Here is a 24,818-nt window from a genome sequence, read left to right as displayed (position 1 = left end):
TTCTTAAGTATATAGGAAGAAATTGGGCAGCATGGTGGCTCAATGGTTATCACTGTTACCTCACAGTGCCAGCGACCCAGGTTTGATTCCAGCCTTGGGCGACTGTCTGTGTGGAGTTTGCACATTCTCACCGTGTCTGCATGGGTTTCCTCCGGGTGCTCCGGTTTCCTTCCACAACTCAAAAATGTGCAGGTTAGGTGAATTGGTCATGCTAAATTGCCCATAACATTCAGAGATGTGTAGGTTAGGTGTACTTCTCAGGGGTAAATGTTGAGTAATAGGGTAGGGTAATGGTCTGGGTGGGATACTCTTTGGAGGGTCAGTATGGACATGTTGGGCTGAATAGCCTATTTCCACACTGTAGGGGCTTTGTTCTAAATTATAAAGAAACATTATGCTGTACATCTTTTTTGAAATTCATTCACACAATCAGATTGTTTAATAAATGTGATCAGATCTATATGTTTTAGTCTGTCTGTGATTAAAGATACAAACTAGTCGATTATCAAAATTAGTGAAGCTATAGTGAAACAGGTACACTTTAGCCCATGTTAGAACTTTTAAAAACCTATAGAATGTAGGGAAGAATTTTCCCATAAAGGTTGGAGCCCTGACAATGATTGGAAATCTGTGTCGACCGCGTGCATGGCTGGCCAATGTGACTTGCCTTTTGATTTCATGGGTGGACATTCAAGAACAACCTGCTGCTGTGATTTGCTGTCCAGGTAGGCCAAAGAAAATTTAAGTAAAAATAAAAATTACATTGATGGAGAGGCAACATCTCTGAAATAATTTCTCTGGTCAAAGCCCACCACTTGAAAAAAATCTCTTCCAGGATGCCATAGGAAGACTGTCTACATGCAGCTGGTGCCCTCTGAAATGACTGTAATTTGGATGCTGCCTGAACTGCTGTGCTCTTCCAGCACCACTAATCCAGTATTTGGTTTTCAGCATCTGCAGTCATTGTTTTTACCCTGTAATGAGGTCAGCCAGATGGGCATAATAGAATACGAGTCCCCTGATTGGATCAAGATGACATCAGCAGAGTAGGCAGCATTTAGGCTCTTGTGCCTAGGAGTGTCCTCCTTGTCTGCACTTTTCTTTTTTCTTCTACCCTTTTTCATTCCCTCAAAGTTACCTGAAAAAGGTAGCTCTTCAGCTTTGATGGGATACGGAGCAGTGGTGGTGTTTTCAGAGGCCGCCTGGCTGCAGACACATTTGATTGGCCTTTGAAGCCTGGAGCGAGACTTTCTCTTCTGTATGGAGTAGGCCTCTGACAGCAGTAATGGCGTGAGCTGGGAAACCTGGAGTGGGACACTCTCTGTGGCATGGTGTGTGGCTAGGAAGCCCAGAGCGGGTCTCTGGTGTGCTGTAGCAGTGGAGAAGGAAACATTAGCCTCACTTTAAGATATATTTTTAATTCAGTGAATGGCGGTGAATTATGAATGAGCAGGAGTACACACTTCTCACTCTGTTTTATGTTGGATGCACGTGACACTACAGGATTTGTAATGCAATCTGGTCCAATCAGGGAGACCCGACTGACATAAAAGGCTGAATGTCGGGATATTTGTCCCCCTGAATGCATGACCTAGTGAAAGACAGTGTTAATGTCAAAGGCTATGCAGTTATAAATAAAGGTAGATTGGTATTGGAATGCTTGCATCTACAGAGTTATTTCAGTCTGTCCGTCCAGTGGGAAGATTAGTCTGCCATTGGCACACTATTGACAGCCTGATAAAATGATTCTTTGGAGGGCATTTAAATATTTAAATCTGCTTTTTAACTACTTGTGGTAGGAAACCTGCCAGAAGAAAGTCCTGCTGTTGCTAAAATTCCCCCAATGGCAGGACATGTTTGGGGATCCAATCCAACACAGTTCCCTCCTCCCCAATTGTACTCCCCTCCTGCCGTAATCCTATCTCATATGGGTCAGAAGAAGTCTCCTCAAGTGTCAATCTTGGCTGTAATTGAGCTTCATCAGGAAGTAAAAATGGAGGACAATCAATCCCCCAGGATAAAGGAAAGCAGCCTTTAGGAAAGATATGCACTGACCAAGAACTCAGCCACAAGGATTTGCTGTCTCCTAAAGGATCATTCCTGGCTAGATGAAGGCAGCAGGGGAAGTTTCAGATCATGTTCAGCAGTATAGCTAGAATTGCTACCTTCTGTTTAAAATCATATTCTTTGAGTTCACTATTTTCTCTTAATGCTTTGTTCTGGCATTTTCAATTTTTTAAATTGCTTTTCTTACTAATCATTTGCGCCTACATTTTCTTGTTTAATCAATTCTTTCTTCTCTTACTTTATTTCTCTTTCTGTATCTAATTAACCTTATTTCACCTTATTTCCTTTTCTCTTTTGTTCACTTTCGTGACACTTAACTGATTCAGCAAATTGGGAGAAAGTGAGGACTGTGGATGCTGGAGATCAGAGTTGAAAAGTGTTGTGCTGGAAAAACACAGCAGGTCAGGCAGCGTCCGAGGAGCAGCAGAGTCAACATTTCGGGCATAAACCGTTGATCAGGAATGATTCAGCAAATTGTTAATTAGTCTTTCACCAATGTTTCAGAGACTGTGCTGCAATTAGCAATTCACATTCCCTGCAATCTGCAGACCATTCTTGTTGGAGTTTAAGGGCAAGGGGGTACCATCCAACAGTGACATTTCACCACAAGGTGCCTTACTCCAAAAACTCTGACCCAATAATTTTGAGGAAAATGATAAATTTTATTTGATCAACGAGTTTGGAAGGTTAAAAAGTCTCACCAGAGATCTGAATGATCAATTATAATTTGAAATTTTTCTCCTAATGCAGATGGTTTTACACAATGGGGTGGTAGCTATCAATGGATCACTTGCTTTCGTGTCGCAGCAAGCATGGATATTTCATGGGAATGTCAGAGAAAATATATTATTTGGAAAGACATATGATGAAGAAAGGTATTTTTTTCTTAATTAATATAATCTGTTGGAGTGTTTTGTTATTGTGAGATATTGAGAAAGCAAAATGTAGTCGCAAAGTTTCCTGTCCAGAAAATCACCAGCAATATTTCAAACAAACTTCCTTGTTAGCATGCTGCTTCTCTGTTGAGCTATTTCAGTTTAGTACATTCAAGATAAGCCAATGAGTTATTTCTGAGTAGGTTAATTGATTTGAAAGTGAAAGTGAAATTCTCATGGTAATTGATTAAACTTTTAATTTTAGTACTTTGAGATGCACAATATATTTCTGCATTCAAAGCAAAACTATAACTAAACTTTTATTATAATCATATAAGTAGAAAGACTCTCTAGTTCTGTGCATTGTAATTCAGTCTGGAATTCTGAATTACATCTGAGTTATAAATATATTAGCAAGGAAGTTGGAAAGATCAGTATGAAGGTATTAAAACGATTTCAAGGAATAGACATACACGCGCATTTAATACTATTGCAGATTTTTTTATTGGCACATAGAATGTTCTGTATAAATTTTTATTAAATGCAATTTTGATTTTGTAACTCAAGCAGAAAATACTAGATTCATTCAGCAAGCCAGTCAGCATATCTTGAGGGACTGCAATTAATTTTTTTGATCCCAGACTCTTTTCAAATCTGAAAACTCAATTTCACTAAAACTACTAATGGTCAGAAAAAGGAGCAGGTATTGGTTGAAATTCAACAACCAATCAGAAGGAATTGTGAGTGGAATAGAACAACAGAACATTTCAGTCACATCATGGGCAAAAGATTTCGTTTTTTAAGAATACACAGATAAAACATTAAAAGAAAGTGCCGTCAAAACAGAGATGCAGATAAAATGTAGAAACGTACACATGGAACTGACAGATTTGAAGATGGGGGCATGGTCTTATAAAATAAACGGGTGTTTTCCCCAACATCTTCTTGCCAATCTTAAACCTGACTTGCACAATACATTGGATGGCAAAACTGTCAGGCTTCTGCCTTTTGAAACCCATAAGTTATGGCTATTTAAAGTCCTCATTCAACTTCCATTGTTGATTTACATGGAGCAGGGGACTGTAGTGTTCACTGCATGGTCTTCTGTTGAGCACAAAGTGGGTGCACCTCCTTGGGGGGTGCACCCTGTGGCCATCGGAGGCAATGACAACAGCCTCCCAAATTGTTTTCACCATCCACTATCTGTCCCAGTCTGTAAAACCTGGTCTTTTACCTCTTCCTTTCCTCTGTTCCTGGGTCTTTCAAGGATCCTAGTCCAAAATCCCAATCTTTCCTGACGTCAAGGCTCCATGACACTTCTCTGTAAGCTGAATAAGGCCACTACTGAATGCAGACACATTCTGGAATGGCAGTGTGGCTGGCCATTAGAGTGGCCAATAGCTCTCTTGGTAGGAATCCCACTTTGATTCAATAGGGCTTTTCCCAGCAGACCATCACTGTGAGGCAACCAGGTTCTGAGTTAGCAATCTCCAGATTGATTTTTCACAAAGGGGGCTAGGGTGGGGAATTAGTCCTGATGGAAAATTCAGACCATTGCCATGACTGTCGAAATAGGCCTGTCACTACTCTCTAGCAAGAATCATCTCCTGCTATTCAACACTTGGTTGGAAAATGGGATTATTGCTCCTTGCTGGCCATCTCACAAAATTGTCCCAAATTTTTGGCATTGCCCACATTATTCAGGAGTTAGGAGAGTCCATGACTTGTTGTTGACCTATTTTAGCTATTACCTGAATTAATATTTCAATATTTCATGGTTATAAGCCTCAAAATCTCCAAGTTTCCCTAATTTGCTGCTTCAGTTTAAGAGTTATTAAAGAAATTTCTTTAATTTGACATTGGTTCCAAAATCAAACAAGCAATTAGATAATGGATGCATTGATTGTCTTTTCTAAAAATCATTACATTCTGGCAAAGTAATGGGAGATTGTAAAACTGCTAATCTGACACTTCTATTCAAAAAGGGAGGGAGGCAAAAAGTGGATGACTGTAGGCCGATTAGCCTAAACTCTATTGCTGGAAAACTATTGCTATAATTTATTATGGAAGTAACTGCAGAATTAGTAAATGTGTTGCATTTTGACTTCCAGAAGGCATTCAACAAGGTACCTCACAAGACTAAATCATAAGATACGTAGGAAGTATAATAATAGCATGAATAGAGAATTGGCTAATGGGCAGGAAACAGTGTGTAGGGATAAGGGGTTTTTTTGGGTTCATAACCCGTGACCAGGGATGTTCTACAGGAACCAGTGCTGGGATTAAAACTGGCATATAGTGTATATATAAATAACTTGGAAGAAGACACTTAAGCAAGTGTATATTTAAGACTGAGATAGATAGTTTCTTGATCATTAGGAGAATCAAGGGTTATGGGAAAAGGGACATGAGAAATGTCGGATCAATCATAATCCAATTACAGGTCACTCTGTTATAACGTGTTTCATCAATGTGAATTCGCTGTAACACGATTGACAAATTGGGGATGCAGTTTCCACAGCGCGAACATTTAAAACATGTGTTGGCTGTAACATGATTACAGCGCCAACACTTTACAAGCATTTCTAGTATAATGTGATGGATGTGTTCCTGTGCAACCTTGCGCTACAGAGAATCACCAGACCTGTGCAGTAGAAAGTTTGTGCTATCCAAACAGCATTCACTATTTGTCAATTGTGTTACGGCCAATTTGTGTTATGAAACACACGTTATACCAGCAATACCTGTAAGCGCTGTTTCTAAAGCATGATTTTTCTATAACATGGGGCTGCACAAGAATGTAACCATCATATTGTAGAAGAACTGACTGTACTTGTTGGAGCGGATTTGAGGCGCTAAATCACCTGCTCTGTTCCTAATTCTTATGGTCATCATGTCAATCAGGACTCACTTCTCAGAATTGTAGCCACCAGCAAAGCTATATTATTATAAAATTGCATTTGTTCCCAACTGGCTATAAATATATAAAAACAAAATACACATCCAACATGAATTTTATTGTTGCTATCAGTATTGAATATAAAGGAAGATTGTACTCAACATCAGCCCATAACTAATGTTTACCCATCAAGTGAGATGAGTGTCATATATCTGTGGTGAACTCTCTACATACCACAAGCAGGAAAACCTTGTCTGTTGGAAACACACAGTGAAAGATCTGGGTGTAAGGCCTGATATTTCCTTCTGTACAATTTCTGTGAAAGATCAATCTGATTTCAGGATATTGCACCAAGCAGATGCTGTGGAAAATCAACTGAATAAAATTCTGCACATACAGAGGCTCCTTATTTTGGGGTGATTCCCCTTTGGAAAATCACCCAGGAAATGTGGGAGATACACTGGCCTGCAGCTGAGACCGAAACAACGCTGTTTCAAATCCCCAGCATGCTCCTGGCAAATATCCAAGCTACTGAAAACAAGCTTGTCGAACTTAAAGCTAGACTCACCTACCAACGGGATTTGTGAGATTGCTGTGTGCCCTATTTTACAGACACATGGCTCATTTCACCTGACTGTGATTCATGCTTCACTTGACTGTGTCTTACAACCTGAGGGCTTCTCAATTCACCGGGTAGACTGCATGGCATCCTCAGGCAAGGCAAAGGGCAGAGGGGTTACCTTCTAATCAATACCTCTTGGTGCTCAGACCTGATGACCCTGGCAAATTACTGCTCTCTGGACCTAGAATATCTAACAGTAAAGTACTGCCCCTTCTACCTGCTGCGGGAGTTCACTTTTGTTATCTTGACAGCAACTTACATTCCATCCCATGTAGAAGTGACGACCACTTGGTGAAATATACACTGTGACAAATAGCCTTGAGACAGAATACCCCAAAGCCTTGTTCATCATAGCCGGTGACGTCAGCCAGGCCAACTTCAGGCATGTCTACCAAGATATTAATAATCCCCTGTCTGACCCAAGGCCCAAGCTCCCCTGACCATTGCTATACAACTATCAAAGATGCCTACTGCTCTGTTCCCCCACCCTCATTTTGAAAGTCAGACCAGAAGGCTCTGCTCCTTCTTCCAGCTTAAAAGCAGAAACTGAAATATGAGGGTCTACAGTCGTACAATGCTTGTCTGAGGTAATGGGTGAGCTCCTATGTGACTGTTTGGAGTTGGTGGACTGGTTCACATTCAAGAAGTCAGTGGCCAGTCTAAGTGAGCATACCACTACCATTACAGACTTCTTCACTAAGTGTGTAGAGGACTACATGACAAAGAAGTTAATCCGAGTGTTCCCCAAACAGAAAACATGGAAGAACCGGGACAGCCACATCCTACTAAAGTCCATGTCTGAGGTGTTCAAATTGGGTGAGCCTGACCTGTACAGGAAATCTAGGCACAAACTTTACAAAGCCATCAGAGATGCCAGGAGACAATGCCAGACTAATCTAGAGTCCCAGACTAACCGCATGAACACGCAGCAACAATGGCAAGGTTTACACAATATAACAGGCTACGAAACAAAGTTGAGTAGAATCGCTGGTAACAATACATTCCTTCCCGATGAGTGCAATGCATTCTATGCTCATTTGGAATAGAAGAACAGAGAAATCATCTGCCCCCTCAGCCTTGGGTGCACCTATACCCACAGTCACCACTGCAGATGTCAGATCAACCTACTTAAGAGTGAACAAACGGAAAGCAACTGGCTTGGATGGAGTCCCTAGTCACAGACTCAGATTCTGAGTGAACCAGCTAGATGGAGTATTCGTAGACACCTTTAAACTCTCCCTACTCTGATGTAAGGTTTCCATCTGCTTCAAGAAGACAACTGTTATCCCAGTGCCAAAGAAAAATCAGGCAACGTGCCTTAATGATTACCGCTCAGTTGCTCTGATATCCATTCTTGTAAAGTGCTTCGAGAAGTTAGTCATGGCACACATTAACACCAATCTCACAGATTGCCTTGATCCACTTCATTTGGCCTATCTCACAACAGGTTTATGAAAGGTGCCATCTTCCTGACCCTACACCCAATCCTGGAATATCTGGATAACAGTGATATCTATATCAGATTCTTATTTATTGACTTTAGCTCCATCTTCAGCACCATAATTTCAACCAAACTCATCTCCAAACTCCGAGGTCTTAGGACTCTGTTCCCCTCTCTGCAACTAGATCCTCTACTTCCTGACCCGCAGATCACAATCAGTAAGGAGAGGTGACAATATGTCTTCCACATAATCCTCAACAGCAGTGCCCCACAAGGCTGTGTACTCAGCTTCTGGATTAATGGTGCTGGAAGAGCACAGCGGTTCAGGCAGCATCTGAGGAGCAGTAAAATCGAGGTTTCGGGCAAAAGCCCTTCATCAGGAATACTCAGCCCCTTACTATAGTACTTATATATTCACAATTGTGTGGCCAAATTCAGTTCTAACTCCAATTACAAACTTGCTGATGATACCATTGTAATTGATTGGGTCTGAAACAATGATGAGACAGGGAGGAGATGGCGAGCTTAGTGGCATGGTGTAAATAAAACAATCTATCCCTCAATGTCAACAAAATGAAGGAGGTGGCTACCAACTTCAGGAAGTAGAGTGGAGGGCATTCTCCTGTCTGTATCAATGATGCTGAGGTGGAGGTGATTGAGTAAATATCACCAACAATCGGTACTGGTCCATTCATGTCAACACTACGGTCAAGAAGCACACCAAAGCCTCTATTTCCTCAGAGGGTTAAGGAAATTTGGCATGCCCACATTGACTCTTACCCATTTTTATAGATGCACAATAGAAAGTATTTTATCCAGATGCATCACAGCTTGGTGTGGCAACTGCCCTCCCCCAAGACCGCAAGAAATTACAGAGTGTTCTGGACTCAGCCCGGTCTATCATGAAAACCAGCCCTGTTTGCACTGAATCTGTCTACACCTCCTGCTACCTTGGGAAAGCAGCCAAAATAATCAAAGACCCCATCAACCCTGATTACACTCTCTTCCACCTTCCTCCATCAGGCAAAAGATGCAAAAGTTTGAAAACACGTAACAACAAATTCAAGCGTAGTTTCTTTCCCGCTGGTTTCAGACTTATGAACGGAACTCTCATTCATTTCTTTCCCTGCACCTTCTCTGTAGCTATGAAACTATATTCTGTTCTATTATCCTGATACACTAATGTAAGGTATTCAAGATTCTTCTGGTTAGCTTGTAAAACAATACCTGTCATTGCGTCTTGGTACATGTGACAATAATAAATCGATTCAAAACAAATCAAATAATTCATGCAAATCGTCATGCCAATTGTAGGCTTTGTTTGCTCATGATTGGCTAAACTATATTTGGATGAGTGACTTTCCTAGAGCATGCTTGTAAATTACCCACTAAGGCATGAGCTCACAACAAAGCTATGTTACTCTTTTCAGAAATGCAGCAAGTTTTTTTTTCTCTTTGCATCACACTTTATAATATCACATTGTTATCTCTTCAGCTTCATTAGTATATTATTTTATATCCCTTCTCCTTATCTATCACATGTTTGTTATGTTGGTTTGAGTATCCTAAGCACCTGAAGATGTATGCATTGGTGATTCAGTTAGAAAGTTATGGCAGGATCAGATTAATGAGATTCTCAGTGTTAAAAAGAAAAATTTGCATTCCCCACATAAAATGTTAACAACTAGGTGAGAATCACACTAGTGAGCAGCAAGAGACCTATTTGCATACATTATCATTTCATTATCATCTATTCTCACCTGATTTAAATGCAGGTTGCTATTTTCATAAGCAATGAAGACAAACTAGGTAGCCCCAAATCATACCATGAAAGTCAGAGCAGTTACCTGGCGACTGCAGCTTAGTGGCCTTTCCTCTGTGCATCTGTCTTGATCAGCATTCTCCAACATCTCCACAGGCATGCTCCTGCAATCTTCATCCATGGAGGTTGGCGTTGACAAAATATCAGCCTCACCACATCAGCATGATATATCTCAACTCATTGATAATATGATTCACCAATTTAATACTGGAGCATGTGGAGCTCCAAATTGGAGCTTACATTGCAATGCTGTTGCCAGGCTATTTTGCTCAAAGGACTGTGTAGCATTCCTAGGTTGCTTCTCAGGGCTTGCCGTCTTAGCACTGATTGATTTTGTAACTATTTGGATACTCCCAGGACTTCTCCTTCCCTTGCTTTGCCTCTTTGCACATTTCGACATCATTCAGAACTTGCAGGTTCACAGTAGTTATGTCATGCTTTGCCTTCTAGCTTAGACAAAAAAGCCAGGCAGATTGTTATGCTTGCCAGCAATGATCAGTCAAAGTTTGAATATGCACCATGCAGCATCAATGTCACACCTGCATAATGTGCCAGCAGTCTACACAGTGAATGTGCCTGAAGCAAATGTCTGGCAGTCCAAGGGGAAGGTAGTCATCAGTCAAGTCAAGAAGATTGTAGTCAGTCCAGGGGACACACTCAAGGGGAGTAGGTCAGAGTTTCGATATCACTGTAGTCCAGAGAGTGGATCATGGTCAGTCCTGCAGGTCAAATGCAACCTGCACCTAGGGATTAGCAGTAAGTCAGTTGATGAGTTGCACAGATATCAGTCAGGGGTCTGGTTAGTCATCCGCCAGGCCTGCTGTTCCAATTCAGTCATGGAGTGAGCCATGGTTAGTCCTGGGGTCCGATCCCTGAGTGTTGAGGAGTGTTATCGCTGCTGCTGCTGCTGTGGTTAGGAGTTCAGAGAAGTTAAGTGTGGAGATTAGATGCAACATGCTGGGACACAGGGAGACAATAATTGTGGAGAGGGGCAACCCAACATACAATAGTGAGAGATGGTGGAGCATAAGAGGGCATGGGGCACTCCAGGAGGTGGTTGTCATCATTCTGGGTGGGAGACATTTGCCCTGGGGGTGAAGTGGGGAGATGAAGAGTTAAATAAAAAGGTTGGTGGGAATGGTGGGAAGGCTTAAACATGATTGGATTGACATTTCTGTCCTCTTTGAAAATGTGTTGAATTACCTTTTGAGCGTTAGGATTAATCTTGCTTTAACCACCCTTTCAGTCAATGCATTCTGACTGATATCTGATAGCAATGACGATCAACATGGACCGATTCAGAGACATTACTAATGACTATGTTTTAGTCTTTGTAACTATGGGAATGCTAACTTTTGCTGATACAGAATAAAAACATTACATAGGATGACCAATGAAAACAAAAGCTTTACTCAACAAATAAAATAATCTACACCAGTTATTGTAGAAATAATATGGAGGTGCTGGTGTTTGACTGGGGTGGAGAAAGTTAAAAATCACACAACACCAGGTTATACTCCCAGAGATTTATTTGGAAGTACAACATTTTGGAGCACTACTCCTTCATCAGGTAACTAATGGAATAGGATCCTCAGACACAGAATTTATAGCAAAAGATCATAGTGTCATACACTGATGCAATATATTGAGCAAACCTAGATTGCTGTTAAGTCTTCCACCTTTTAGAATGGATTGCAGGTTTTGATTCATGAATATATAAATCTCAGAACTTCTTTCAAGTCACATTCCCAAGATAAGGTTTTATAAAGAAAGGTGACATCTCAGCTCAGACAATGCATTAAAGGTGTGAGGTTAGAGTCTGTATGTAATCCATCACACATAACTCCATCACACTCAGGTCCACACTCTATCAAGCACACACACACACACACACACTCTCTCTCTCTCTCTCTCTCTCTCACATACATGCACGCACACACACATTAAGTCTGTGGGGGTGAATTTGCAAAATTGTATTTGCAGATACATTCTACTTTGTTCAAAAAGCACACAATCAGTAGGCAGTCAATATTTTTATAATCCATGTGACATTTTATAAATCCCTACTTTGGAAATAGAACCAGTCTGACTCAAGATTGGAATCCCTACAGACTCTAACCTCACACCTTCAATGCATTGTCTGAGCTGAGATATCACCTTTTTTTAATAAAACCTTAAGTTATCTCTAGGAATCTGACTTGAAAGAAGTTCTGGGATTTACATATTAATGAATCGAAACCTGCAACCCATTCTAAAAGATGAAAGACTTAACAGCAATCTAGGTTTGTTCAATACATTGCATCAGTGATCTTTTACTATGAATTCTGTGTCCAACTCCATTAGCTACCTGATGAAGGAGCAGCACTCCAACAGCGTGTACTTCCAAATAAACCTGTTGCACCATAACCTGGTGTCATGTGATTTTTAACTTCATAGAAATAGACTGGGTGGGTTTCTGACACAGATTTTACAATCCTGGTGCTGAAGGTAATGGGGCTCAATCATTGTGAATAAACTGTGTACTAAGTGGAACAGAGCACAATTTCATCGAGTCATAGAGATGTACAGCATGGAAACAGACCCTTCGGTCCAACCCATCCATGCCAACCAGATATCCCAACCCAATCTAGTCCCACTTGCCAGCACCCAGCCCATATCCCTCTAAACCCTTCCTAAATGTTGTAATTTCATTTTATATTCTGAGGTTAGCTCATTATCATTAGTCATGTATGCTTCCCACAAGCTTGAAAATGTCACAGGGAACTTACAGATGGGTGGATGGTGACAGAAAATACAATAAACTACCCTCTATAGTTGGGAAATTTTAAAATATTAGAACTGCTTCATAGAATGGATACACAAAGAGGCCACTCAATCCATCATATCATGGAAGATCTCTCCAAGAGCAACTCATCTGGTCCTACTCTCCTGTATCTTCCCCAAAGCTCTACAATTCTTTTCCCTTCACATAATTATCCAATTGCCTTTTGAAAGCCACAGTTGACTCAGTCTTCACCAATGCTCCTGATTCTTGTGTGGGAAAATGTAGCCTTTTTAGTGCTACAAACATTGTGTACAACTTGGTCTGCTCTTATGTGCAATGCTATTGAATCAGTCCATGATAACTAGGAAAAGCTTTCGGTACTTGAATCCCAGTGAAGATATTCCCAGTCACTGCTGTGTGACAATGGAAAATCTACAGAAACACTAAAGCAAAGCTTCACAACTAGCAAAATATATTGTCTATTCACACACACTATTTTCATGGGTCTTCTCCCAAAGTCATACCAGACAATAAGGAAAATTATAACATAGACACATTTAGATACATTTAAGTGCAAGGCTGAAGAAAATGCACCAATTGTGCATAGATACTTTAGCATCCAAAATGTAGCTAGATGAAAAGTTGTAGGCAGAAAGAATTAAATATAACCAACTTTCCCAATACAGTTAGTCCAAATGATTAGAATATCTATTCAAATGGTAGTTATGTTGTCCGTGTGCTTGGATTCTGGTTATATGTTTTACTGACTAGTAGTTTAATTACGCATAGAAAGAAACAAAATCAAGTTCATTTATAGCAACTGTCAGTTCTGTTAAAACTGAAATCTCCTCTCAATGTTGTTTGAGTAATTCAAAAAGTCTCTAAGCCAGAGAACATCCTAGATTCAATGCCCTAGGGTATCCAGTGACTGTATAGAATCACTTGAACCTGCATTTTATGTCATAGTTGGAATAGAATATATAATTGTACCTTATTCAATGTTCTGAGAATAAATGTTTGATGATTGCTACTGATCTGTGAGACATATGTTTTATTTGCCCAGTGTACTAGAGATCCTAAGACTCCATATTTCCATTATTACAGATTTCATGAATTTGATTCCTTTACTGCAGAAATGTTCCTCAATTCAGCTACATTATAAATTAGTTGAAACCAAAGAATATAATTTCACCACATCCAAATTTACTACCATTCAGTTTCACAGTCATGTATTTGCATTTTATAATCATAAAAAATTCAATTATCAGATACAAGGTTGAATGCAGTAGGAATAAGGATTAATCTGATCTCTAAAGTGTTGACATGCAACACTTGCATTTTACTCAATGATTTGAATTAAATTTATTGTCACGTGTACCGAAGCACAGTGAAAAGCTTTGTCTTGCGAGCAATATAGGCAGATCACATAGTTAAATAGCATAGATAAGTAAATATTGGCCTAGACAATCTGTAACTCTCATCTTCTTGCCACAAGTCAGATGCCTTTCCACACTGCAAAGGGAGAGAATGCAGGCTTTCTTTTTTTTTCCAGAAATAGTCAATTATCCAGGAACTCATGGACTGTTTTCCAATGTAGGAGCATAAGATTTTACACAGAACTGAGACACTATAGGCGATATGGAATGAAGAAAGATAAACAGGGTCACAAATCATTCAAAACATTTAATAATCAGATGAAGGAGAATATAATTAATACTAAATTGAAGTGAAATGTCACTGATTAAATTGATGGAGAACCTACTGGGACTGTCTCAATTATATTTTTTCAAACATGAATTGTACATGATCTGAATATTGAAAATCATCACCTTGCAATATATAAAGCTTCATGAAGGTGACAGAGTCAAAAAAAATGTGCAAAGTTGTATGCAGCTAAAGGACTATTAAATAGGGGAAATATTCAATTCCCGTCAGCTGTCAATGGCTTGCAGCATTGTACCTTCCTCATTGAAGGAAATAACCAAAACTATAAAAGGCCCATAAGGATGCTAAAGAATTCTATGAGGCTCTGTATTGAGTCATCTCCTGTATAAATAGAGCTTTTATATCTGTGGTTTCATGAATTAATTACAGTTATAAACTTATCTTTGATGAAGCTTGTAATTTAAACATATATACGCATCAAATGCATTTCAATGTGTAGCAACTTTAGGTCAGTTAGCTAAACATGTTATTGGAAAAAATGTTAGATAATATTATAAAGGATGCATTGACAGAACGTTTAGAAATACATAATATGATCAAATGTAGTCAGCATAGCTTAATGAAGTGAAAATCAAGCCTAACAAATTTACTAAAATTCTTTGAGGAGATAACAAAATAAAAACAGATAATGGGGAAAGAGTGGATGTGATGTATTTGGACTTTCAGAATGCTTTTGATATGATACTGCCATAGGGCTACTTAATAAGATGAGCCGCCATGGTGTTGAAGGTAATACAATTAGCATGTATAGGAGTTTGGTGAACTATTGGAGACAGAGAGTTGGGATGGGGGGGTTGGACATTTTCAGGATGGCAACTTGTAACTGAGGAGTGCCATAGGAATTAGTGTGGGGCCAGAATTATTTATGATATATATTAATTTCTTGGATGAGGAAAATAAATGTATTATAGATAGGCACAAAACTAGGTGGTAAGGCAAATGGTGAGGATGATATGAAGAGCCCAAAGAGAGATAATAGACAGGTTAAGTGAGTGGGCAAAAAATGTGGCCGTTGGAAGGTGGAAGGTTATGTACTTTGGTAGGAAGAATAGAGGAGTTGAATGTTATTTAAATAGAGAAAGACTGCATAAAGTTCACAACAGAGGAATTTAGGAGTCTTCATACATGAATCACAAAAAGGTAGCATACGGGTTCAATATATAATAAGGAAAGAAAATGGAAAGTTGGCCTTTATTTCAAAGGGAATAGAGTATAAAAGTATGAAGGTTTCACTAAAACAATATTAATCAGACCATCACTGGAATACAGTAAATAGTGTTGGGTCCCTTTTCTAAGAAAAGATATACTGACACTGGAGGCAGTCCAGGGAAGATCCATTAGGCTGATACCAGCTATGGAGGGATTGTCTTATGAGGGGAGGTTTGGTGGATTAGGTCTGCACTCATTGGAATGTAGAAGAATGAGAGGCAACCTTATTGAAACATAAAAGATTCTTAGAGGATTTAACAGAGTAGATGCGGAAACGTTATTTCCCCTTGTGGGAGAATCTCGGACCAGAGGGTTTAATCTCAGATTAAAAGGTTGCATATTTAAGACAGTGATAAAGAGGAATTTCTTCTCTCATGGGGTTGTAAATATGTGGAGTTCTTTATCATGGAGGGCTATTGAGGCTAGATTATTAAATATACTCAAGGCTAGGATAGAAAGACTCTAATCAACAAGGAGATCAAGAATTATGGGAAAAAGGCAGGAAAGTGGATGTGAGAATTATTAGATCAGTGATGATCTCATTTAATGGCAGAGCAGACTTGATGGGCTGAATGCCATAATCCTACATCTCTGTCTTATTATCTTATAGCCTCAGAAATGCTTTATATTTAAAAGAAAATTATACTGTGAAATTGAGCAAAATATGGCACTGTGAGACATGGAAAGGTGCTACATGTTGTGAGGTGGGGAGTGCTGACTGTGTGACTGGGAAAGTTACTGCACCATGAGACAGCAGGGAAGTTATACTATATAACTTGGGAAAATCCAATGCTTTGTGACTAAGGACTGAGGCTGTTTCCGATCAACATTCTGTCTTGCCAAATGATGATTCTCCTACAATGGTCAACCCAGTGCAAAACATTGCCTGGATTGACTCATTTAGATTTACATTAACAGAAAGATTTATTGTCATATGGATATAAAAATATACTGCAAAGTATTTTTTCACATAAAGTCATAGAGATGTACAGCATGGAAACAGACCCTTCGGTCCAACTCGTCCATGCTGACTGGATATCCCAACCCAATGTAGTCCCACCTGCCAGCACCTGGCCCATATCCCTCCAAACCCTTCCTATTCATATACCCATCCAGATGCCTTTTGAATGTTGCAATTGTACCAGCCTCCACCACTTCCTCTGGCAGCTCATTCTATACACGTACAACCCTCTGAGTAAAAAGGTTGCCACTTAGGTCACTTTTATATCTTCCCCCTCTCACCCTAAACCTATGCTCTCTAGTTCTGGACTCTCACACTTCAGCGAAAAGACTTTGTCTATTTATCCTATCTATGCCCCTCATGATTTTATAAACCTCTATAAGGTCTACCTCAGCGTCCGACGCTCCAGGGAAAACAGCCCCAGCTATTCAACCTCTTCCTACAGCTCAAATCCTCTAACCCTGGCAACGTCCTTGTAAATCTTTTCTGAACCCTTTCAAGTTTCACAACATCTTTCCGACAGGAAGGAGACCAGAATTGCACACAATATTCCAACAGTGGCCTAACCAATTCCTGTATGTACCGCAACATGACCTCCCAACTCCTGTACTCAATACTCTGACCAATAAAAGAAAGCATACCAAACGCCTTCTTCACTATCCTATCTACCTGCGAGTCAATTTTCAAGGAGCTATGAACCTGCACTCCAAGGTGTCTTTGTTCAGCAACACTCCCTAGGACCTTACCATTAAGTGTGTAAGTCCTGCTAAGATTTGCTTTCCCAAAATGCAGCACCTCATATTTATCAAAATTAAACTCCATCTGCCACTTCTCAGCCCATCTGATCAAGATCCCATTGTAATCTGTGATAACCTTCTTCGCTGTCCACTACACCTCCAGTTTTAGTGTCATCAGTAAACTTACCAACTATACCTATTACGCTCGCATCCAAATCATTTTTATAAATTATGAAAAGTAGTGGACCCAATACTGAACCTCGTGGCACTCCACTGGTCACAGACCTCCAGGCTGAAAAACAACCCTCCACCACTACCCTAAGTCTTCTACCTTCGAGCCAGTCCTGAATCCAAATGGTGAGCTCTCCCAGTATTCCATGAAACCTACCTTGCTCATCAGTCTCCCATGGGGAACCTTGTCAAACGCCTCACTGAAATCCATACAGATCACATCTACCACTCTGCCCTCAGCAATTCTCTTTGTTAATTCTTCAAAAAACTCAATCAAGTTTGTGAGACATGATTTCCCATGCATAAAGCCATATTGACTATCCCTAATCAGTCCTTGCCTTTCCAAATACATGTACATCCTATCCCTCAGGATTACCTCCAACAACTTTCCCACCACCGACGTCAGTTTCACTGGTCTATAGTTCCCTGGCTTGTCATTACCTCCTTTCTTAAACAGTGGCACCATGTTAGCCAACTTCCAGATTTCCGGCACCTCACTGTGACTATCGATGATACAAATATCTCAGCAAGAGTCTCAGCAATCACTTCCCTAGCTTCCTACAGAATTCTCGGGTACACCTGATCAGGTCCTGGGGATTTATCCACTTTTATGCATTTCAGAACATCCAGCACTTCCTCCTCTGTAATATGGACATTTTTCAAGATATCCCTACATTCTATATCTTCCATGTCCTTTTCCATAGTAAATATTAATGCAAAATATTTGTTTAATATCTGCCCCATCTCCTGCAGCTCCACACAAAGGCCACCCTGCTGACCTTTGAGGGGCCCTATTTTGGTTACTATTTGGTTACCTAGTTACCATTTTGGTCTTAATGTATTTGTAAAAACCCTTTGGATTCTCCTTAACTCTATTTGCCAAAGCTATCTCATGCCCCCTTTTTGTCCTCTTGATTTCTCTCAAGCATACTTCTACTGCCTTTATACTCTTCTAAGGATTCACTCGATCTATCCTGTCTATACCTGACATACGCTTCCTTCCTTTTCTTAACCAAACTCTCAATTTCTTTAGACATCCAGCATTCCCTATACCTACCAGCCTTTCCTTTCACCCTAACAGGAATATACTTTACAGGAATATACTTTCTCTGGACTCTCGTTATCTCATTTCTGAAGGCTTCCCATTTTCCAGCCGTCCCTTTACTTGCGAACATCTGCGTCCATTCAGCTTTTGAAAGTTCTTTCCTAATACTGTCAAAATTGTCCTTCCTCCAATTTAGAACTTCAACTTTTAGATCTGGTCTATCCTTTTCCATCAAAATATTAAAACTAATAGAATTTGGTCGCTGGCCCCAAAGTGTTCCCCAACTGACACTAAGTCACCTGCCCTGCCTTATTTCCCAAGAGTAGGTCAAGTTTTGCACCTTCTCTAGTAGGTACATCCTGTTGTACATAAAGTGTCACCACACTCCAGTGTTGTCATGAAGTATTGAATATAATGCAGGATTTTACTGTTGTCCAGTTCATCTTACTCTCTTCTTCTTGTTCCTCCTCCACTGCTCCTCCAGACGCTGTTTGACATCAGCCGAACTCTCTGAAACAGCTCCTGGGTATTTGTAGAAGGCTCCAGGATCTCCTTTAGAAGCCTCTGTCATATTTGCTGCAGAAGAATACAGTGGACTGAGTAGCTGTATGAATTATTGAACCCTGTTTTCTTTGGGCTCACTCCTTGGTCGGTTGAGCTGTCCGTTTCTGTTGATCTTTACCAATACCCCCGTAATCAGTCATTCTCTCGAGATTACATACAGCAGCAACTATCTTCCATTTAACAGTGTTAACGTGCATTGTCTTCGTACGTCATTTGCAGGTGTCCTTGGCAGTGGAGGCATGGAAATCAGAGGATCACAATCCAGTAGTCAATTCATCAGAGAGTCTTTGATTTTAGACTGCCATCCATCTAATAATGTGGTTTAACCAGAAACAATTAGCATGTTTGAGGACATCTGAGTTGGTGACTTTATCTGACCAAGAGAAATCAATGATACATCTAAGATAGTGAAGACAGAAACTGTTCAAGCTTTTCTCCTGCCTTGCATGCGTTGTCTCACTTCTGCTGAGGGAGGTGCAGTTTTAAGGTGCACCTTTAATAGACCCACAAGTTATTGTTCTGCATCAAATTGCTCCTGTGTTCCACACTATGTCACTCAGCGTGAACATGACAGCAATTGTAATGTGCATGTGGCAGCACATGACAGATTGCTGGTGGTTGTGGAGCTTAGATGTGTGAAGCTATCACCAACCATGACAATGAACTGACATTGACAATGCTGACAAATGGCAGCTTGACAACATCCTGGACCATGATAGTTGTCTTCCCAAGCTTGACGATCAAATCAAACTTTTTACAGATGTGAGAGAATCTAGTTACTTGCTGCTGAAGATGTTTGTCAGCAGAATGTTACTGCAGCATCGTCAGTGTAAAGCAACTCTTTGAGGTGATCTTGGCACACCTTTGTCTTGCACCTCAGGCATGCAAAGCTGAAGAGCATTCAGTTCTGGTATATAAGTAAACAACCTCTGAAAATGAACTGAAAGCATGTAACATTAACAGGCAGAAGAATATGCGGAATAGATGTGATGCCAGACTGTAACCTTGTTTGGGTCTAACAGCATTTCAATGTTGCCTTAGCTGATCTTACCTATAACGTTATCACTGAAAGAGGAAATTACAATGAGCTTTTTGCAGATCAGCCAATTTTCTCCTGTAGCTTAATTAGGCCACCTCAGCTCAGATGGTTAATTGCTTTCGTGTTCACAGCATTTCTCAATGTCAATTGTGGAATCTGTCGGTTCTGCAACTACCTGAGGATTTGAGGTGGATGCATTTAGCCAAGATCTACAAACTGATAGGAACTACAGGAGAAAACGCTTTCCTCACAATGCTCAGTAGGGACATGCCTCAATAATTGTTGAAATCACTGAGGTCACACTTGTTCTTATACTGCATCACAAGTTTGTATTATGAATATCCTGGAGCATTGCCCCTGCCTCCAGCAGAGACAGAGGAGTAAGTGCCAATGCTGGTTTTTTGTATTTGAGTTTAGGTGGCATAGGCAAGCAAATCAATACCTTTGCCAAGCTCCTTTACTGTGGGTTCAGAATTGATCTCTTTCATTATGACATTTGGTACGTTGAGCTTCTGGCGTGAACAGAATTGTTGGCCCTTACTTATATCCTGAAATGAACATAGAAATGGCAGAGAGGTTAATCAGCTAGTTTAATTCTGTTTTCAGATATGAAGACACAAATAAATCCATAGGAATGCTAGGGAAACAAGGATCTATTGGGAATGAGGAATTGCAGGAGATTAGTATTTGTTAAAAAAAGTACAACAGAAACTCGTGGAAATGAAAACTGATAAATCCCTGGGGTCTTATAACCTACATGTCAGTGTACTAAAGGTGACTGTGGAAATAATTCATGCATTGGTTGGCAAGTTCCAAAATTCAGTAGATTCTGGAAGAATCCCAGTAGGTTGAAGGGTCACAATTGAAACCCATTGTTTAAGAAAGGACAAAGGGGGAAAACGAGGAATTACAAACCAATTAGCCGAACATCAGTCGTAGGGAAAATGCTGGAGTCTATTACAAAGGATGTGACAACAGGACATTTAAAAAATGCCAACAGAATTATACAACGTTGACATGAATTTATTAAAGGGAAAAAATGTTGATAAATCTTTTGTAGTTTTTGTGGATAAAGCCTGTTGAATAGATAACGAAGAACATATTGATGTAATATAATTGGATTTTCAGAAAGCTTTTGACAAAGCCCCAACTGAAAGGGTAGCGTCCAAAACCATTGCATTGGTGGTGAGATATGAGCATGGATTAGATAGCAGACAGGATACCTGTCTGTGGGTAGTTTTCAGATTTGGAGGCAGTGACAAGTGGGGTTCTAAAGAAGGGTCACTGGACGAGTAACGTTAACTTTGTTTTCCCTGCCAGCAAATGCTGCCAGACCTGGTGAGCTTTCCCAGTAATTTCTGTTTTTGTCTGGTACACTGGTCATTGGAATAAGCATGTCGGTGCAACAAATAGTTTGGCAGGTAGATGAGTAGAGACAGGGTTGATTGTGCCTTTATTCACTGCAAATAAAAGCAAAGTACTGTGGATGCTGGAGATCTGAAATCAAAAAAAGGGTCATATTGAACTCAAAACATTGATTTTGTTTCTGTCTCTATGGATGCTGCAAGACCTGCTGAGCTTCTCCACCACTTTCTCATTTTAATTTCTGTACTCACTGCAGTTTCGAAGAATGAGAATGATCACATTGAAACATATAAAATTTTGACAGGGCTGGACAGACTGTATGCAGGGATGGTGTCAGATCCATGCATCAAGGTCTCAGTACAAGCCATTTAGGACTGAAATGAGAGGGATTTCTTGCATCTGTAGAAGAATCTGTAGAATTTTCAGAAACAGAAGGTTTTGGAACCCAAGTGGCTGAATATATTTAAGAAAGAAATAGATTGATTTCTAGAGACAAATGATGTCAAGTGGTATGGGGAAAGATGAGAGGTATGGGGCATTGAGATAGAGAATGAGCCATGATAATGTTGAATGGCAGTGCAAACTCGATGGGCCAATGACAGTCTGCTGCTTCTCCTTTCTGTATTTCTATGGTGACTATGCTCTCCGTTGGGTATAAGGCAAAACACTGTTCAACCTGTTGAATTATATCACACAGCTGGTATGCAATATACCACTAAGAGACACGCTTATGATATCATTACTGCAGCATGGCGTGTGAGCTGATGGTATTAAGATCTTGGCCTCCACCTTACTGGGGCCACTTGAGATATGATGTGCTGAGAGAAGCATGCTACAGTTTTAATAAAATTAATCAATTTTAGCTCAGACTAACAATGTCTATTATTATACTATATGTCAATACTAGGAGTTGTAATAATTATCTATTGAACCTTTCAGTATGATGTTATTCTTGTCTCATTCTTATGTTGTGGGAACTAACCTAACTGATGCTTCATCAGGTAAAAAGACTCTGCTAAAAGTAAAAAGCCTATCATTGTCTATACTGCAAGTTGAGAGCAGACAGGATCATAACCCATCTCTCTAGCTGAAATAACTGCACAAAGGCCTGAGTCCTGCCAACAAGTCATTCTTTATTTCCCTGTGCTCAGTCCATGGGCTCTGACCAGTCAGCTCAAAGCTAGTCCCTGGACTGAGGAGACTTTCTGAATCTCCTGTTTATATCTGTCAGCCAGGACTTCTTGGTTAACCCATTTTAACAACCCCAAAAAAGGATCTCATCGTCATAGAGTCATAGAGATGTACCACATGGAAAGAGACCCTTTGGTCCAACCTGTCCATGCCGACCAGATATCCCAACCCAATCTTGTCCCACCTGCCAGCACCCGGCCCATATCCCTCCAAACTCTTTCTATTCATATACCCATCCAAATGCCTCTTAAATGTTGCAATTATACCAGCCTCTCCCACTTCCTCTAGCAGCTCGTTCCATACACGTACCACCCTCTGTGTGAAAAAGTTGCCCTTAGGTCTCTTTTATATCTTTCCCCTCTCACCCTAAGTCTATGCCCTCTAGTTCTGGACTCCCTGACCCCAGGGAAAAGACTTTGTCTGTTTACCCTATCCATGCCCCTCATAATTTTGTAAACCTCTATAAGGTCACCCCTCAGCCTCCGATGCTCCAGAGAAAACAGCCCCAGCCTGTTCAGCCTCTCCCAATAGCCCAATCCTCCAACCCTGGCAACATCCTTGTAAATCTTTTCTGAACCCTTTCAAGTTTCACAACATCTTTCCAATAGGAAGGAGATCAGAATTGCACACAATATTCCAACAGTGGCCTAACCAATGTCCTGTACAGCCGCAACATGACCTCCCAACTCCTGTACTCAATACTCTGACCAATAAAGGAAAACATACCAAACACTTTCTTCACTATCCTATCTACCTGTGACTCCACTTCCAAGGAGCTATGAACCTGCACTCCAAGGTCTCTTTGTTCAGCAACACTCCCTAGGACCTTACCATTAAGTGTATAAGTCCTGCTAAGATGTGCCTACCCAAAATGCAGCACCTCGCATTTATCTGAATTAAACTCCATCTGCCACTTCACAACCCATTGGCCCATCTGGTCAAGATCCTGCTGTAATCTGAAGTAACCCTCTTCGCTGTCCACAACACCTCCAATTTTGGTGTCATCTGCAAACTTACAAACTGTACCTCTTATGCTTGTATTCAAATCATTTATGTAAATGACAAAAAGTAGAGGGCCCAGCACCGATCCTTGTGGCATTCCACTGGTCACAGGCTTCCAGTCTGCAAAACAACCCTCTACCACCACCTTTGGTCTTCTACCTTTGAGCCAGTTCTGTATCCAAATGACTAGTTCTCCCTGTATTCCATGATATCTAACCTTGCTAATCAGTCTCCCATGGGGAACCTTGTCAAACGCCTTACTGCAGTCCATATAGATCTCATCTGCTGCTCCGCCCTCATCAATCCTCTTTGTTACTTCTTCAAAAAACTCAATCAAGTTTGTGAGCCATGATTTGCCATACACAAAGCCATGTTGACTATCCCTAATCAGTCCTTGCCTTTCCAAATACATGTACATTCTGTCCCTCAGGTTTCCTTCCAACAACTTGTCCACCACCCAGGTCAGACTCACCGATCGACCTGGTAGTGGTTCCAATCACTACACCAATTATTTACTTAAGTTGGTGATGACCTCCTCTGCCTTTGTTTTCAATGAAGCATTTATTTTCTGGTGGAACTATTGGCTTTTGATTTGATCAAATACATCCTGAGACTTCTCTGCTTTGGAGGACATCTAGGTATTCTGGCTATGTTATAACACCTAGCCTTTGATTCCTGTAGCTTTTAGATGTGCTGTACCAAATGGTAGCATTTTGTTGCCTTTATCTTGGGGATATGTTGCATCTTGTGATTGCTATGTGTGACTGAGGAATGCATTGCACTTTGTGATTGCGCTAGCTTAGTACATGCTTATATTGAAAAATTAACAATCAGTCAATTTTGGAACATTGCATTTAACTTCTTCATTAATCTACAGGTATAAAAATGTGATTGAAGTCTGCAGTCTAGAACAGGACTTGGACATACTCCCTTTTGGTGATTTAACTGAAGTAAGAAACTATTTTTAAGTGAGCAATCAAAAGACAAATTGGACATCTGATCAAATATTGTATATGAACATGTTAATGGATATTTTACTTAAACCAAAGATAGGAGAAAGAGGGATCAACCTGTCTGGTGGGCAGAAACAACGAATTAGCATTGCTCGTGCTGTGTATTCAGATCAAGATATTTATCTGTTGGATGATCCCTTATCAGCTGTGGATGCCCATGTTGGGAAGCACATCTTTGAGCAATGTATCAAAAAAGCACTCCAGAAGAAAACAGTGATTCTTGTCACTCATCAGCTGCAGGTATTG

General features: G+C 40.3%; 1 protein-coding gene across 3 annotated transcripts in view; it reads left to right on the top strand.

Moving 5' to 3' along the window:
• The window catches only part of abcc12 (ATP-binding cassette, sub-family C (CFTR/MRP), member 12), a 117,490-nt gene that overhangs the window by 37,159 nt on the left and 55,513 nt on the right, over positions 1-24,818 (top strand). For 2 of the 3 annotated variants that reach the window (XM_072596245.1, XM_072596243.1), the window contains 3 exons: positions 2,818-2,942; positions 24,437-24,509; positions 24,609-24,812. In XM_072596245.1, the coding sequence (XP_072452346.1) occupies positions 2,818-2,942; positions 24,437-24,509; positions 24,609-24,812 (402 nt within the window). Of the gene's footprint in view, positions 1-2,817; positions 2,943-18,882; positions 18,962-24,436; positions 24,510-24,608; positions 24,813-24,818 lie in introns of those variants that run through there. The other variant, XM_072596246.1, reaches the window with a different exon arrangement.

Source organism: Chiloscyllium punctatum, chromosome 26 (assembly GCF_047496795.1).
Source record: "Chiloscyllium punctatum isolate Juve2018m chromosome 26, sChiPun1.3, whole genome shotgun sequence".
Lineage (NCBI taxonomy): Eukaryota > Metazoa > Chordata > Chondrichthyes > Orectolobiformes > Hemiscylliidae > Chiloscyllium > Chiloscyllium punctatum.
This window is presented reverse-complemented; position numbering and strand designations above follow the sequence as displayed.